The 16449-nt window shown below is 39.7% G+C and overlaps 1 protein-coding gene across 2 annotated transcripts in view; it reads right to left on the bottom strand.

The window, feature by feature from the left end:
- Positions 1 to 16449, bottom strand: part of TAF1 (TATA-box binding protein associated factor 1) — an 83446-nt gene that overhangs the window by 13866 nt on the left and 53131 nt on the right. For both annotated transcript variants that reach the window (XM_081080852.1, XM_081080853.1), the window contains exon 33: positions 854 to 921. In XM_081080852.1, the coding sequence (XP_080936978.1) occupies positions 854 to 921 (68 nt within the window). The remainder of the gene's footprint in view (positions 1 to 853; positions 922 to 16449) is intronic.

Below are 16449 nucleotides of genomic sequence, written 5' to 3'. Positions count from 1 at the left end.
CATCTACACGATGGAATACTATGCTGCTGTAAAAAAGAAGGAACTCTTACCATTTGCAATGGCATGGATGGAACTGGAGAGCATTATGCTAAGTGAAATAAGCCAGTCAATGAAGGAAAAATACCACATGATCTCACTCATTCATAGATAATAGAGACCATTATAAACTTTTGAACAATAGATACAGAGGCAGAGCTGCCTCAAACAGATTGTCAAACTGCAGCGGGAAGGCCGGGGAGGGTTGGGGGGCAGGAGGTAGGGGGGTAAGAGATCAACCGAAGGACTTGTATGCATGCATATAAGCATAACCAATGGACATAAGACACTGGGGGGTAGGGGAGGCCAGGGGATTGTCAAGGGCGGGGGAAAAAAGGAGACATGTGTAATACTCTTTGTAATACTTTAAGCAATAAAACAATTAAAAAAAGGCAAGGGAAGTAAAAGCAAAAACAAATGAATGTCACTAATCATCAGAGAGATGCAAATTAAAGTGTGTATTGCTATATATAAAAAATATGATGCTAGCCACTAATGTAATTTTTTAAAAAATTTAGTAGCCACATTTAAAAAGTAAAAATAGGTAAAATTAATTTTAATAATATATTGTATTTAACTCAATATATAAAAATTTGATTTTAGCTTAAAATCAATAAACAAATTACTAAAAAAAAAACCACATTTAGTTCTAGGTAGGAAAATAAAGCAGGGAAGGAAATAAGGGCTATGGGGTGAGGGTGGGGGGAGCATGATGCTACATTTTAAAATAGGATAGGCAAAGAAGGTCTGCTCATCCAAGGGAACAGTGGGATTCCATAAAGTTAAATCCCAAGGGGATCTCCTCTTCACCACCTACCTCAGTCAATGTCTGGCAACAGACGTTCACAATCTCCTGAGCAGTCTTAGTATACTGACTTTCAGGCCCTATAAATGAAAAATGAAAATGCCATTACCTTTACAGACTTCAGTTCCAGAAATTTACATTCTTTCACCAACATTGGTATTCCATTATCTTAGACCCCAAATATCATGCTTCAGCCTTAACCCTGACTCTTGCTTTACTTTTGAAGGCAGAAAATTTCAAACGTGTTAAAAAACAAAGATTCTGCCCTGCCAGCGTGGCTCAATGGTTGTGTCAACCTATGAACCAGGAGGTCATGGTTTGATCCCCGATCAGGGCATATGCCCAGGTTGTGTGCTCGATTCCCAGTGTGGGGCGTGCAGGAGGCAGCCAATCAATGATTCTCTCTCATCAATCTCTCTCCCTCTCACTTCCACTCTGAAATCAATAAATATATACAAATACATAAAAAACAAAGATTCTAATATAATGAACTACTATGTGCTCACTACTCAGCTTCAATGATTATCAACACATGGTCAATCTTGTTTCATTTAAACCTGAACTTTCACACTCCTCCCAAATTATTTTAAAGCAAATTCCAGTATCATTTCATTACATCCACGAATAAAGTATGTATCTTTAAGGACTCTTTTTAAAAATAGGTATGTATAGCCCTGGCTGGTGTTTCACAGTGGTTAGAACAGGGGTCCTCAAACTACGGCCCGCAGGCCACATGCAAATACAAATATTGTATTTGTTCCCGTTTTGTTTTTTTACTTCAAAATAAGATATGTGCAGTGTGCATAGTAATTTGTTCATAGTTTTTTTTTAAACTATAGTCCGGCCCTCCAACGGTCTGAGGGACAGTGAACTGGCCCCCTGTTTAAAAAGTTTGAGGACCCCTGGGTTACAGCATAGATCCCTGGCCCCAGATCAGGCACCGGTGGGAGGCGACCAATCGATGTGTCTCTCTCACATCAATGTATGTCTCTCTCTTTCCTCCTCCCTCCCTTCCTTTCTCTCTCTCTAAATATCAATAGAAAAAAAGCATGTATGATACTATAATGCTGTCAAAACACATAGAATGTATACCACCAAATGTAAACTATGGGCTTTGGGTGGTAACGATGTGTTAATATAGGTTCATCAATCATAACAAATGTACCACTCTAATGCAGGACTTTGATAATGGAGGAAGCTGTGCATGTGTTGGGGCATATAGTATATAGGAACTCTCTATACCTTTAGCTCAATTTTTCTCTAAACTGCTTGAAAAAAATAAAGTCAATTAAAAAATCCAAGTATATTACATCTAAAATAATGAACAATTCTTTAACTTTTTTAAACAGCCAATCAATATTCAAATTTCCCAAAATTTAGTAAATGTTCACTTACATTTGATTTATTTGAATCGTAATCCAAAAAAGACCCATACATTGCATTTGGTTAATGTGTCTCTTTAAGACATTCTTACTTATTAGGTGATTTTTAAAAAATCTTTAGCCCTGCCCTAACCAGTTTGGCTCAGTGGATAGAGCGTCAGCCTGCGGACTCAAGGGTCCCAGGTTCGATTCCGGTCAAGGGCATGTACCTTGGTTGCGGGCACATCCCCAGCAGGGAGTGTGCAGGAGGCAGCTGATTGATGTTTCTAACTCTCTATCCCTCTCCCTTCCTCTCTGTAAAAAAAAAATCAATAAAATATATTAAAAAAAAAAATCTTTAGCCTTGACCGGTTTGGCTCAGTGGATAGAGCGCCGGTCTGTGGACTGAAAGGTCCCAGGTTCGATTCCAGCCAAGGGCATGTACCTTGGTTGCAGACACATCCGCAGTAGGAGGTGTGCAAGAGGCAGCTGATCAATGTTTCTCTCTCATCGATGTTTCTAACTCTCTATCGCTCTCTCTTCCTCTCTGTGAAAAAATCAATAAAATATATTTTTAAAAAAATCTTTATTGTTGAAAGTATTACATATGTCCCTCCCCCCCCCCCAGTAGCCCCCCCCCAGTCCGCCCCCACCCTTATAAGGTGATTCTTTTTAAAAAAAATATACTTTTATTGATTTTTACAAAGAGGAAGGGAGAAGGATAGAGTTAGAAACATCTATGAGAGAGAAGCATCAATTAGCTGCCTTCTGCGCCACCCCTACTGAGGATCCAGCTCACAACCAAGGTACATGCTCTTAGCCAGAACCGAACCTGGGACCCTTCAGTCTACAGGCCGATACTCTACCACTGAGCCAAACCGGTTAGGGCTATAAGGTGATTCTTAACTAAAACTACACAGTTTCCTATATGGCCTTTGTCATAAGTTGCAAACTGGTGGCTTACAGGTCAATCCAATTTTGTTTGGCCCATAAAAAAAAATTATCCAGTTTGTGAAAATTGATTGAGCTATACACCCATTATATATACACTTTTTGTATGTAAATTATACCTTAATAAAGTTTTTTATCAACAATAATTATTTTAAAAATTAAGTATTTTTTAAAAAATCTGAATTTGCAACATTTAATTGAAAGATTTCAAATAAAAATACAAATATCTAATTTCTCTTAAAAACTGAAAAGATCTGGCAACACAGGGTCAAGCATGCCCATAAGGCACCAATTGGCTGGAACTGAGTAACAGCTGCCCTACCAAGTCTGCTTAACTCATTTATGTCTGGATCCTGAAGGCATCTGAGTTTTTAATCCCTGCCTTGATCACTTTATAATATTCTTTAATAAACTGTTTATTTACCCATTCATTCATAAAACATTCTGAGTACCTTCTATGTGCCAGGCATTATACACAAAAGTGAGTAAGATATAGACCATATCCCCAAGAAGCTTATAGTCTAGCACAGTGAAATAGACTATAAACAAATAGGGAATGCTATTTGTGAAAAAATACATACAGGGTTCAGTAGAGGCACAGAGGAGGAAGTGGCCGATTCTGGGAGTTAAGAGGGAAAGATGAATTACGAAAGGCTTCACAGGAGGTGAAACCTGAGTTATACCTACTGTTTATCAGGAGGTAAAGGATAAAATATATAGCACATTTGCATGTAAAGCTTTCATGTCATACCCACTCCAACCATTACAAACTATTATATGAACAAAGAAGTCTCTTTCAGGTAAAACCTCTCACAAATATATGCTAGCTATTCTTTAAAAGATGTAAAATGAAGCTGTGTCATCACACATTTTGTGCCAAATACAAATAATTCAGAAAGAAAACTAAGTCAACCATCAGGATATTTAAGGCACATAAATACAGCCAGAGCTGGCTCAAAATCAAGAATAGTTTGAGTGCCCATGGTGGGTGTGGCTCAGTTGGATGAGTGTCATCCCATGCACCAAAAGGTTGTTGGTTCGATTCCCAGTCAGGGCACATGCCCCGGGTTGCAGGAGGCAGCCGACTGATGTTTCTCTGTCATCAATGTTTCTCCCTCTCGCTTCCCCTCTCTCTAAAATCAATAAAAAATATATTTTTTAAAAAAAGAATAACTTGAGTAATAAGAATTCTGCAGTCAGGTTTCCAGAGTTCTAATCTTTTAGGGGCACCAGTAGGTTGGTCTTCAAACTACTACCTACTCAAAATACTGACGGAGACAGACTACAAAAGTTATCAGACAAGCTTTCCTGTTGATAATAATGCATAATGCTAGAGAAAAAGACTATATACAGGTTACAGGCCTCCTTCACTAAACCAGCCTCTTACAGTATACTGGCTCTCCTTCTTACAAGGACCTGCCTCATGGCAAAATCCCAGACTACAGATTAAGAATTCAGCCCTTACTCTATTTCAGTTTTGAAACCTAAACAAACCAATGCTTGAACACTGCAATGCTCTCAGGGAAAATTTAGTTTTATACAACTGCAAAGTTTTCTCTTTATTTTTTTGAGGATGTGACCTCTTGTTTCCCCATTTTCTTTGCAACATAAAACTCTAAAGAAATACCCACTAATACCCCCAAAACACACTTTACTATATGCAAAGTAGCACTGAAGTATTTCTGGTGAAAAATGGTAGAGTTGGCAAACCACTGTTAACACTACCAAAAAAGGACAAAAATAACTAGGTGTTTTCTTATCTCTATCTATACCAGGAATTTTTAGCAGGATGGTAATGAGAGATCCATGAACCTCCTGAAACTGTAAACAAAATTTTGTATGTAATATAAATTTTTCTGGGTACAAAATCTGTTTCTTCATCAAACTCTCAAAAGGGTCCATAACTATACCCATAAAACTAAAAATCTTACTCTATATTCTGAAGCAAACAGGAGCTTAAAAGTAAGATAATCAGCTTTAGGTTTCACAGCATAGGAGGAAGAGAAACTCAGTGACTAGACATACAAAGAAAACAGGACTGCCCAACTGCTGTGGCTCAGTGGTTGAGCATCAACCCATGTACCAAGAGGTCGCTGTCTTGATTCCAGGTCAGGGCACATGCCCAGGTTGCAGGCTCAGTCCCCAGTAGAGGTGTACAGGAGGCAACCGATCTATGTTTCTTTCTCATCAATGTCTCTCTCTCTCTCTCTCCCTTCTTTCTCTAAAAATCAATAAAAACATTTTTTATAACGGTAACAGGGCCATTATAGGAATAATAAAGTACTGAGGCTATTGGGGTGGGGGGGAAGAGTAGAAATTGAATTCCAATTTCCCAGTCCATAAACGGTTATTATACAGAAAATCATAATTACTTTATAAAGAGTAATATTCAGAATGACATGAAAATGAATATGAAAGATATGGCAATCTATGAATGACCACTGTGCCCTACAGGAGAATAAACTACCCATTTACGAAAAGAAATGCTTTTCTGAATATATTTTGATATCTCCCTATTAAACGATAAATGTCTTGTCAAAAAATATTTATTTAGTCCTAGCTGGTTTAGCCCAATGGATAGAGCATAAGCCTGCGGAGTGAAGGGTCCTGAGTTCAATTCCGGTCAAGGGCATACGCCTGGGTTGCAGGCTCAATCCCCAGGAGGGGGGGTATGCAGGAGACAGCCGATCAATGACTCTCTCTCATCATTGATATTTCTCCCTCTCTCCCCCTTCCTCTCTGAAATCAATAAAAATATATATTTTTTAAAAGATTTTAAAAATATGTATTTATTTTAAAAAAGAAAAGAACTCATGGATAACAGTGAGATGACTGTGTGTATGCGTGTGTGTGTCGGGGTGGTGGGGATGGAGGACGGGATAGAGGGGATAAATGGTGATGGAAAAATAAAATAAAAATGTAAAATATATTTATATTTGCCTCATTCCAAATAAGAATGGCAGTAACCTACAGTATCATATATAATTCAAATCCAAATGTCCTTAAATAGTGGTAATTCCAATGCTTTTGAAAGTTGATATTCCACTAAAATCAAGAAAATTCCTTATGTTGTTTCTAAGTTAATTCACCTCTTTAGTGATGCAAAAAGAAAGGTTATAAGTGTCATGTTTCTAGTTAGAGAGGGAAAGCAAGTACCATTGCTATCTGAAAGGTTTCAGAGAAAAATAGCAGTCAAGATGGTAAGCAGTCTTGCACAACTAAGGAGAGGAGGTTTGTGACCACTTGTAAGCTCACATTTCCTTTGAGAACCTTTCCACAAATACTAAAAATAACCTTCCTACTAAGAAACTGAGTACTGCACCAAAACAAGCATAGATTATTATCTTGACAGTGAACTAATGGTGTGGGGTAATATGCATGTATTCCAATATGAATCATCAAAATTAAAAAAAACACAAAATAAAATCTCAATAGCAATAGACGTCCCAGCCGGCATGGCTCAGTGGTTGAGCGTTGACCTATGAACCAAGTCATGGTTTGATTCCCGGTCAGGGCACATGCCCGAGTTGCAGGCTCGATCCCAAGTGGGGGTTGTGCAGGAGGCAGCCAATCAATGATTCTCTCTCATCACTGATGTTTCTATCTCTCCCTTTCCCTTCCTCTCTGAAATCAAAAATATATTTTTTTAAATCTGGTATTTGTTAAAGCTGTGTACTGCTTTTTAAAAATACATATATTGTTTTATTGATTTTAGAGAGGATGGGAGAGGGAGAGAAAGAAACATCAATGATGAGAGAGAATCATTGATCGGCTGAATCCTGCACGTTCCCTACTGGGGATCAAGCAACCTGGGCATGTGCCCTTGATGGAAATCAGACCTGGGACCCTTCAGTCCACAGACTGAAGCTCTATCCACTAAGCCAAACTGGCTAGGGCAAAAATACCAGATTTTAAAAGAAAAATGACCCAAAATATCTGCATAGCAAAGTTGTTAAAGAAACTAGAATTACTAAATTCAAATATGCATAGTCTACAGATCCCAAAGAGATAAGATTGGGATCTTATCTCAAACTAGGTCCTTGAAAGGTGAAAAGGGAAGTGAATATAATCTTTCAGACTTTAGCTAGGGTCTTTCCATTACGTAGAATACTAGAGGCCTGGGGTCCCTCAGCCTGCCTGCAGGGATTGGGCAGAAAACAGCTTTTTGACATCACTGAGGGGTCCTGGATTGCAAGAGGGCAGTTCTCGGGTGACGCACCTCAGAATCGGGCTCCCTCCTCTCTGGTTCCGGGTGTGTCACCCCAGAACAGCAGCCACCAAGTCACTGCAGCTCGGCAGCCCATGCGTTGAGCATCTGCCCCCTGGTGGTCATTGTGCATCATAGCTACCGTTGGAGGGTCAAACAGTCGGATGGTCGCTTAGGCTTTTTATATATATATATATATATATATATATATATATATATATATATACACACACACACACACACACACACTCACACACACACACTAGAGGCCCGGTGCACAAAAATTTGTGCACTGGGGGGGGGGTCCCTCAGCCCAGCCTGCGCCCATTTGCTGTCCAGGACCCCTTGGGGGATGTCCACTTGTCCACTTAGGCTCACTCCCCGGGGGATCAGGCCTAAGCTTGCAGTCAGACATCCTTCTGACAGCCAGGGAGCCCTCGGGGGATGTCCGACTAAAGGCTTAGGCCCCCAAGGGAGCTGTGATGAGGAAGCTGGGGTGACAGAGGAGCTATGCTGTCCCGCCCTGCTGCCCTGGGTTGGGTCGCACACGGGATGCCCACTGCCCCGAGTTGCAGATAGCAGGCCCGGATGGCAGCGGGGCAGGCGGGATGGCGCTGACCCACCCTGCCTGCAGTATGCAAATTAGCCATCATCTTTGTTGGCTGTTAATTTGCATATTGTGCTGATTAGCCAATGGGAGGTGTAGTGAAGGTATGGTCAATTACCATGTTTGTCTATTATTAGATAGGATACATGGATCCAATGCAAATTAAGATTTTTAGTTTCCAAGATAAGAGGTTTGATCTCTCAAATCAGAGTAACAGAATCTGGACTACAAATTCAAGAAGCTATAAACCACCAGTCACCAACCGGTGGTCCGCAGACCACTGGTGGTCCTTGAGGTCCGAAAGGTTGGTGACCGCTGCTATAAACTATCCAGAGGGGAACTGGGGTAAATAAACCTCACCGGGCAAGTGTAAGATTTATATTCAGGATCTGTCTGATAAAAATCCCCCCAAAATCTAAAATGGCTTTAGTTCCAAATGAACCACCATTCCATACACACAAAAATAATCTCCTTGGCTAAACACATTAATCATATATCTCTATAACAATTAGAAAAGTTACAATATAGACACTTCAAAACACCTTTATCTGTAGAGTAAAATTTGTAATAGGGCTTGACTCTTCATATGTAAGCACTTAATATAAGCCAGGTATAGTGCCAGGCTCTGGTGATACAAAAATAACAAAATAGAACGAAATCAAAAAACAAGAGACAGGTCCTTGTCCTTGATGCCCTTCATGGTATCATGGAAAATGCATATATACAAACTCATCATTTCAATAATATACAAAGTACTAAGGGACTGTACAAAGTAGCAACTGTGTCACAGAATGAGGCATTGTTAAAGAACACTTCATGGAAACTGTTCTCATCAAGTTCATAGTGATGTGCTAACTGCCAAATGCAGCTGAACGTTTTTCAGACTTGACCCTAGAAGCCCTGTGTTATACTTACAACTGCCATTCACCTCTTCCTTGAAACTCTCTAATCCAGTAGCTTCTCCACTCTTTCCTGGTACTGCACCGCTCTATCTTTGGTCATTAATTCATTCAACATATACTACTTACTGAGTGTCTATGTGCAAGTATTATCCTGTGCACTAGGGAAATAAGTTCCTGGCTTTAAGGGGCTTACAGCAATCATTTTAAGATTTAGGCCATTAAGTCTACTTATACATATTTTTCTTTCCATACACTTCACCCAACGTTACATGATAGCAACTATAATAGTTACATAAAATAAACAAGGGGGAAATTAACACTGATTTATATCCCTCACAGTAAGGTTTTGTTTTGTTTTTCCTGGCACCACAGAGTTGCCTTGAAAACACATCAGAGAAACTCCAGGGCGAAAAGAAAGCCTTTTTTTCCCCCCTGTGCCTCCTTTTTCTTTTAATAAATAATAATCTTTATTTTCCCAAATGATGTATTTTTTAAATGTGAACTTTGTTTAATGTAGCCTTAACATTTTCTGGTGCATATTTGTTTACTGGCATGTTATACTATCTCACTTACCACAAGTATGTACTTTCAGTGAGATCCTTGCAGCCTTAAACCAGATTGCTATCACTATCTACCAGTTCAGTGGTTCTCAACCTTCTGGCCCTTTAAATACAGTTCCTAATGTTGTGACCCAACCATAAAATTATTTTTGTTGCTACTTCATAACTGTAATGTTGCTACTGTTATGAATCGTAATGTAAATATCTGATATGCAAGATGGTCTTAGGCGACCCCTGTGAAAGGATCGTTCGACCGCCAAAGGGGTCGTGACCCACTGGTTGAGAACTGCTCTACTAGTTCAATCTATATATATAAAAGCCTAAGCAAAAACAGAGTGATAGCTATCTATTTGTACTAACATAAGACAGGATCAGTAAAGTAGTCAATTCTCCCCAAATTGATCTACAGGCTTAACTCAATTCCTATCAAAATCCTGGCAAAACTTTTTTTATATAGATAAGATTCTTCTAAAATTTATGTGGAGAGGCAAAAGAATAACAAACTAGAAAAAGAATAAAGTGTGTCAACTGTGAATGAAAATTTTTAAAAAATGATTTACAAAAGAATAAAGTAAGGGGGAAATTACTCAAGCATGTCAAACTTGCAGCCTGCATGCAGCCCACAACAAATATTTTTGCGGCCCAGCCAATACAATGGTATGTAAGAAATGTTTTAATAAAAATAATCATAATTTTTACAATATCCTGTTATATATAATTATTAATAATGAATGATAATGTTTGCTAATGACTGATTACTATAATTGTGTTGCACTCATTTCCCTTACACACCTTACGCACAGACGCACTATTTCTCTCCATTAATACTAGCAGCGAATATTTTAGCAATAGATTGCCACGTCATTTGTCTTGTACTGACTTGTTTGGTATGCACAACAGGAAATAGTTCTCTTTCAGAGAACAAGAAAAATAGGTTTATTTGTGTTACGTTTATTAATTTGTGCAGTTATTCAGTGTCTGGTAAATTAATGTTCAAGAAAAAATATTTTTATTAAAATATTCTATTATTTTATGTTAATGATTACTCATTTATTTCAGCCCTTTGTATTCAGCATGTCTCTATCAAAATGAACCTACATTTCTATGAAAACTGAAACTTTTGTTTTGCAGCCCACATAAACTTAAACCTTGTTTATTTGGCCCATGTTAGCCTTTGAGTTTGACATGCTTGCTCTACCCGGTAAGACTTACTACATAGCTCCAATAATCACGCGCTGACCACCAGGAGGCACATGTGGAACATGGCGGGTGGCAGCAGCAGGTGGCAGAGCACAGAATATGGTGGGCATTGGCTTCAGCGGAAAGGTGAGCAGGTGAGTGGGCGGGGCACCGGTTGCTGTCATTGCAGTGAGCCTCTGGTGGTTACTGAAAATTCTTTGCTCCTGTGCGCTGTGGTCCTTCCGGGCGCTCGCACCCGCTGCTGGCGCCAGACCCGCCTGCACCCACTGCTGCACTGGGCACCAGCCCTGATCGCTCAGCACTGTCAGCGGGTGCAAGCAGCAGCTGCCAGCCCTGATTGCCCCTGAGGGCTTCTCCACCTCCCCTTGCTCCTGAAGGGTCATCAGGGCAGCAGCTGCTGCTTGCACCCGCTGAGCCAGGCTCACCCCTGCAGTGGGAGGGGCCAGGTGGGGGTGTGGAGGATGGGCCAAGACCTGCCCCTGTGCCCACCACAGCCTCGCAGCCCACAGTTCCTTTCAAGGTGCACGAATTTGTGCACTGGGCCCCTAGTACATATACACTGAGTGGCCATATTATTATGACCACCTGATGTTTGTAGGCAAATTAGCCATACACTGAATCATATGGGATATGGAAGTCGAAGGCCTGTTCGAACACCTTTGCTGTCTGCAGTTACCAAGATAAAACATCTCCAATTCACATAGGAACATAAGGATTGGACAGTTGAGCATTGGAAAAAAGTCATGTGGTCCGATGAATCACGTTTCCAGTTGCATCATGCAGATGGCAGAGTGAGAATTTGGCGGAAACAGGATGAAAGCATGCACCCCACATGCATGAGTACAACCCTTCAAACTGGTGGGGGCCGTGTTATGGTTTGGGGCAGGTTTTCCTGGCATGATTTGGGCCCTTTAATTCGTGTGGAACAATGTCTGAATAGCACAACATACCTAAGTATCGTTGCTGATCAAGTTCATCCTATCATGTTGATGGCGTATCCCAATGGAGATGGCTTCTTCCAACAAGACAATGCGCCATGCCACAGTGCTTGTATTGTGCAGGAGTGGTTTCAAGAAGATAAGGGAGACTTTACCTTGCTTAGGTGGCCCCCACAATCACCAGATCTCAATCCAATTGAGCATTTGTGGGACTAAGCTAAAAGAGCCATGAGGCAGCTGGTTCCACAACCATCAAATCTCACAGAACTGAACAGTGCTATTCATCAAGCACGGTGTCAGATTCCTTGCATCACCTTTCAACATCTCGTGGAGTCAATGCCAAGAAGAATAGCCGCAGTATTGAAGGCAAAAAAAAGGTGGCCCAAAAAGTACTGATGGGATGGTCATAATAATCTAGCCACTCAGTGTATAAGATCAATGGAACCAAATAAACCCAGAAATAGATCCATACACTCAACTGATTTTTTTTTTTTTACAAAGGTGCTCAAAGCAATTCAATGGAGTATGGATAGTCTTCTCAACAAATAATAATAGAACTAGACATCTATAGGCAAAAAAATGAACCTCAACATAAACCTCATTCTGTATAAAAAAATTATTTCAAAATGAATCATTTAAATGTAAAACACTAAAACTAAACTTTTCGAAGAAAATATGAGAATGTCTGTGACGTTGGGTTAAACAAAGAATTCTTAGACATATACTAGAACAGTGATGGCGAACCTTTTGAGCTCAGCGTGTCAGCATTTTGAAAAACCCTAACTTAACTCTGGTGCTGTGTCACATATAGAAATTTTTTGATATTTGCAACCATAGTAAAACAAAGACTTATATTTTTGATATTTATTTTATATATTTAAATGCCATTTAACAAAGAAAAATCAACCAAAAAAATGAGTTTGGTTGACACGCATGTCATAGGTTCACCATCACTGTACTAGAAGCACAATCTATATATATATATAAAAGGCTAATATGCAAAGTGTCCCCTCAAGAGTTCGACGGGGAGTTTGATCGCTTGCTATGATGTGTGCTGACCACCAGAGGGCGGTGCGGAATGAAGGAAGGCCCCAGCCAGCAGCTGGAAGGCTCCGATCGGCCCTGATGACCGGCCAGGCCTAGGGACCCTACCCGTGCACGAATTTCGTGCACTGGGCCTCTAGTACATAAAAGAATAAATTGACCAACTGGATATCATCAAAGCTAAACATTTCTGCTCTTCCAAAGACATTGTCAAGAGACTGAAAAGACAAGACACAGACTGGAAAAAAAATCTCTGTAAAAGGCTATGTACCTAAAATATATAAAGAACCCTCAACCCTCATTATTATTATTTTTTAAAATATATTTTATTGATTTTTTTACAGAGAGGAAGGGAGAGGGATAGAGAGTTAGAAACATCGATGAGAAAAAAACATCGATCAGCTGCCTCCTGCATACTCCCTACTGGGGATGTGCCCACAACCAAGGTACATGCCCTTGACCGGAATCGAACCTGGGACCCTTGAGTCCGCAGGCTGACGCTCTATCCACTGAGCCAAGCCATTTAGTGCTCAACCCTCATTATTAACAAGAAAACAATGCAGTTAAAACTGGGGCCAAGAAATGAACAGACATTTCACCAAAGAAAACACACATATGGCAAATAAACACATGAAAAAATGTTTAACATTAATAGCCATTTAGGAAATGTAAAGTAAAAACTATAGAGATTGACCGCCAAGTAAAAATTTTAAAAATAGCAGTAATGCTTAATACTGTAGAGAAACTGATCTTTCCTACATTGCTGATGGGAATGTAAAAGGTATAGGCACTCTGAAAAAGAGTATGGCAATTTCTTATAAAATTAAATATATGTTTATCATCACACTCTTGGGCATTTATCCTAGAGAAATGAACATTTATATTCACACAAAACCCTGTATATGAATGTTTATAGCAGCTTTATAAATAAGAAAATACTAGAAATCTGAATGTCCTTCAGTAAATTGAACGAACTCTCTGGTACAATGGAACTCAACAATCTTTTAAAAAATGAACTGATACATAAAACAATTTGGATGGATTTCAAGAGATGCAGAGGGGAAAAAGTCAATCTCAAAAATGTAGTATTATTTTTTATCTCACATGCTCAAAAGTCAAAATTAGAGAGGATCACATAAATGGTTTCCAGGGAAGAAAGACAATAGTGAGTGCATGTGGGGGGTTGCAGATACAAAGAGGTAACATCAGAGAGTTCTTGTGTGGTGATAGAACAGTTCTACATCTTGACTATGGTGGTGGTTACATGATGACATAAAACTGCATATAACTATACACACATATGCACAAATTAATATCGATTTTTTTTTAAAGGTACAAAGTGCATAAGGTCCGTAATCTAGTCAATGGTAATGGACCAATATCAATTTCCTGGTTTTGATTTTGAACTACAGCCATGTAAGATGTCATCATTGGAGGAAGCTAGGTCAAGGGTACATAGGACTCTTTGCATTATTTTTACAATTCCTTGAGTCTATTTTAAAATAGGAGTTTTAAAAAGAGGATCAGGATATATTCATGGGCAAAGAGCAAATTACAGAATAATTATAAAAATGACAATTTCTTAAAAACTTAAAAACACTACTGTTATTATTTAAATGTGTTTTATGTAAGTATATAAGAACATGGAAAGATATACACTGTTACTTCTGGGGAATGAAACTATGGGAGATAGGAATGAGAGGGTAAGCAAAAGGTAGGCAAAGGCTTTCATTTTCAATTTTATACAGTTCTTTATTGTTTAACTCTTTTAGCAGAAATGTAACTTTTTGTCTTTTAAAACAAAATACTACCTATCAGGAATGTGAGTAACAGATTAGAAAGAGGTTAAGTCTACAGGTGGAGACATCAACCAGTTGTCTATTCTATTAATCTAAGAGGGCTTTAGTGATATATTGGAAGTTGGGGGTTTATTCAAGGGAATAAATGAGGTTTCCAGATGTAGCTACTGGGCGATGCTAGTGCCATATTAAATGCAGATTGGCAATAATAAAGGATCAAGTTGAATAAAGGACAGAGGGAGAAAGTTGAAATAGAGAAGGAAAGAACATTTCGTTTGAGGTATGCTTGAAGTTCCACTGGGCCATCCAAAAGGAAATGTTCGGCAGGTGGTTGGAGATATTAGGTCTTTGCCCAGAATTGAGAGTCATCAGGAAAAAGGTGATGGTTGAAGTTACAGGAATAGGAAGAACATCATTCAGCAACGGAAATGGAAAAGGAATGGACTAAGAGGTAGGAGAAAAATAAGAGCTGAAAGTTATAAAGCCAATCACACTACAGTTTCAAGGAAGAATGGTCAATTATGTCAAGTACCGGAGTGAAGTCAAGATAAGGACTGAAGCCGAAACCGGTTTGGCTCAGTGGATAGAGCGTCGGCCTGCGGACTGAAAGGTCCCAGGTTCGATTCCGGTCAAGGGCATGTACCTGGGTTGCGGGCATATCCCCAGTGGGAGATGTGCAGGAGGCAGCTGATCGATGTTTCTCTCTCATCGATGTTTCTAACTTTCTATCTCTCTCCCTTCCTCTCTGTGAAAAATCAATAAAATATATTTAAAAAAAAAAAAAAAGATAAGGACTGAAAAACACCCACTAAACCTGGTAATTATGTGACCCTGTTCACTTAGTATGTTGGGCATGGTAGGAGCCAAATTAAAGCTAATGAAGCATGAATGGCAGGTAAAGAATAGGAGAGAAATGTTACGTACTCATAAAAAAATTCCAATCTATGCTATAAAATTAAGTGAAATAAGCCAGCCACAAAAAGATAAATATTCTATGTACTGTATGCTTCCACCTATATGATATACCCAGAAGAGAAAAATTCATGGACAAAAGTAAAGTAGAGGTTACCAAGGGCTGAGGGAAAGAAAGAATGGGATTACTGTTTAATGAGTACAGAGTTTTTGTTTGGGGTGATGAAAAAGTTCTAGAAATGGATAGTGGTGATGATTGCACAACACTGTGAATGTACTTAATGCCATTGAATTGTACATTTAAACTGGTTAAAAAGGCAAATGTTTTGTGTATTTTTACTGCAATAAAAACAAAGAAAGTCTGGCTGTGAAGAGAAAGGATGACAGCAAGAGGCTGAAGCAGGATTGAGGGAGATTTATCTCTTCAATGATATGAGACTTAACCTTTATATAAGAATATTTATATCTTGGCCCCAATCTCAGAAAAGACATTGACAGAAAAAAAAGAACCTTATTATTAATGGACAGAGAGTAGTCTCATAGAAACTAATACAGTCATATGCTGCATAACAACATTTTGGTCAATGATGGACTGAATATATGATGATGGTCCTATCCTATCTAATAAAGAGGGAATATGCTAATTGACCCTCACACCATAGCAAAAGATGGTGGTGTTCAAAGCCAATAAGGAGGGAATATGCTAACTGACTGCCCCACCCTCAAAGATGGTGATGCCCACAGCTAATAAAAAAGGAATATGCTAATTGACTGCCCCATCCTCAAAGATGGCAGCGCCCACAGGCAAAAGGGAGGAAATATGCTAATTGAATGCCCACCCTCAAAGTTGGTAGCACCCACAGCCACAAAATGTCAGTTCCCAGTACCCTCAGCCTCACTGGAGTGGCAGGCGTGTGGCCTGCCTCCAGAGTCCCCCAGTCCCTTCAGCCCCCCAATCCCCCAGGGCCAACCCAAGGCACAGGCAAGCCTCAGATGGTGGCTGCCCAGCCGCCCGGGGCCAGCCCGAGGTGCAGGAAAGCCTTGGATGGCAGCTGCACAGCGGCCCAGGGCCACCCGATGATCAGGTAACCAGGGCCGGCTGAGGCTTGTGCTGCCGACAGTGACAG

This window comes from Myotis nattereri (assembly GCF_964212035.1).
Source record: "Myotis nattereri genome assembly, chromosome: X".
NCBI classification, from domain to species: Eukaryota; Metazoa; Chordata; class Mammalia; order Chiroptera; family Vespertilionidae; genus Myotis; species Myotis nattereri.
Note: the sequence above shows the minus strand (reverse complement) of the source record. Positions and strands in the feature narration are given on the sequence as shown.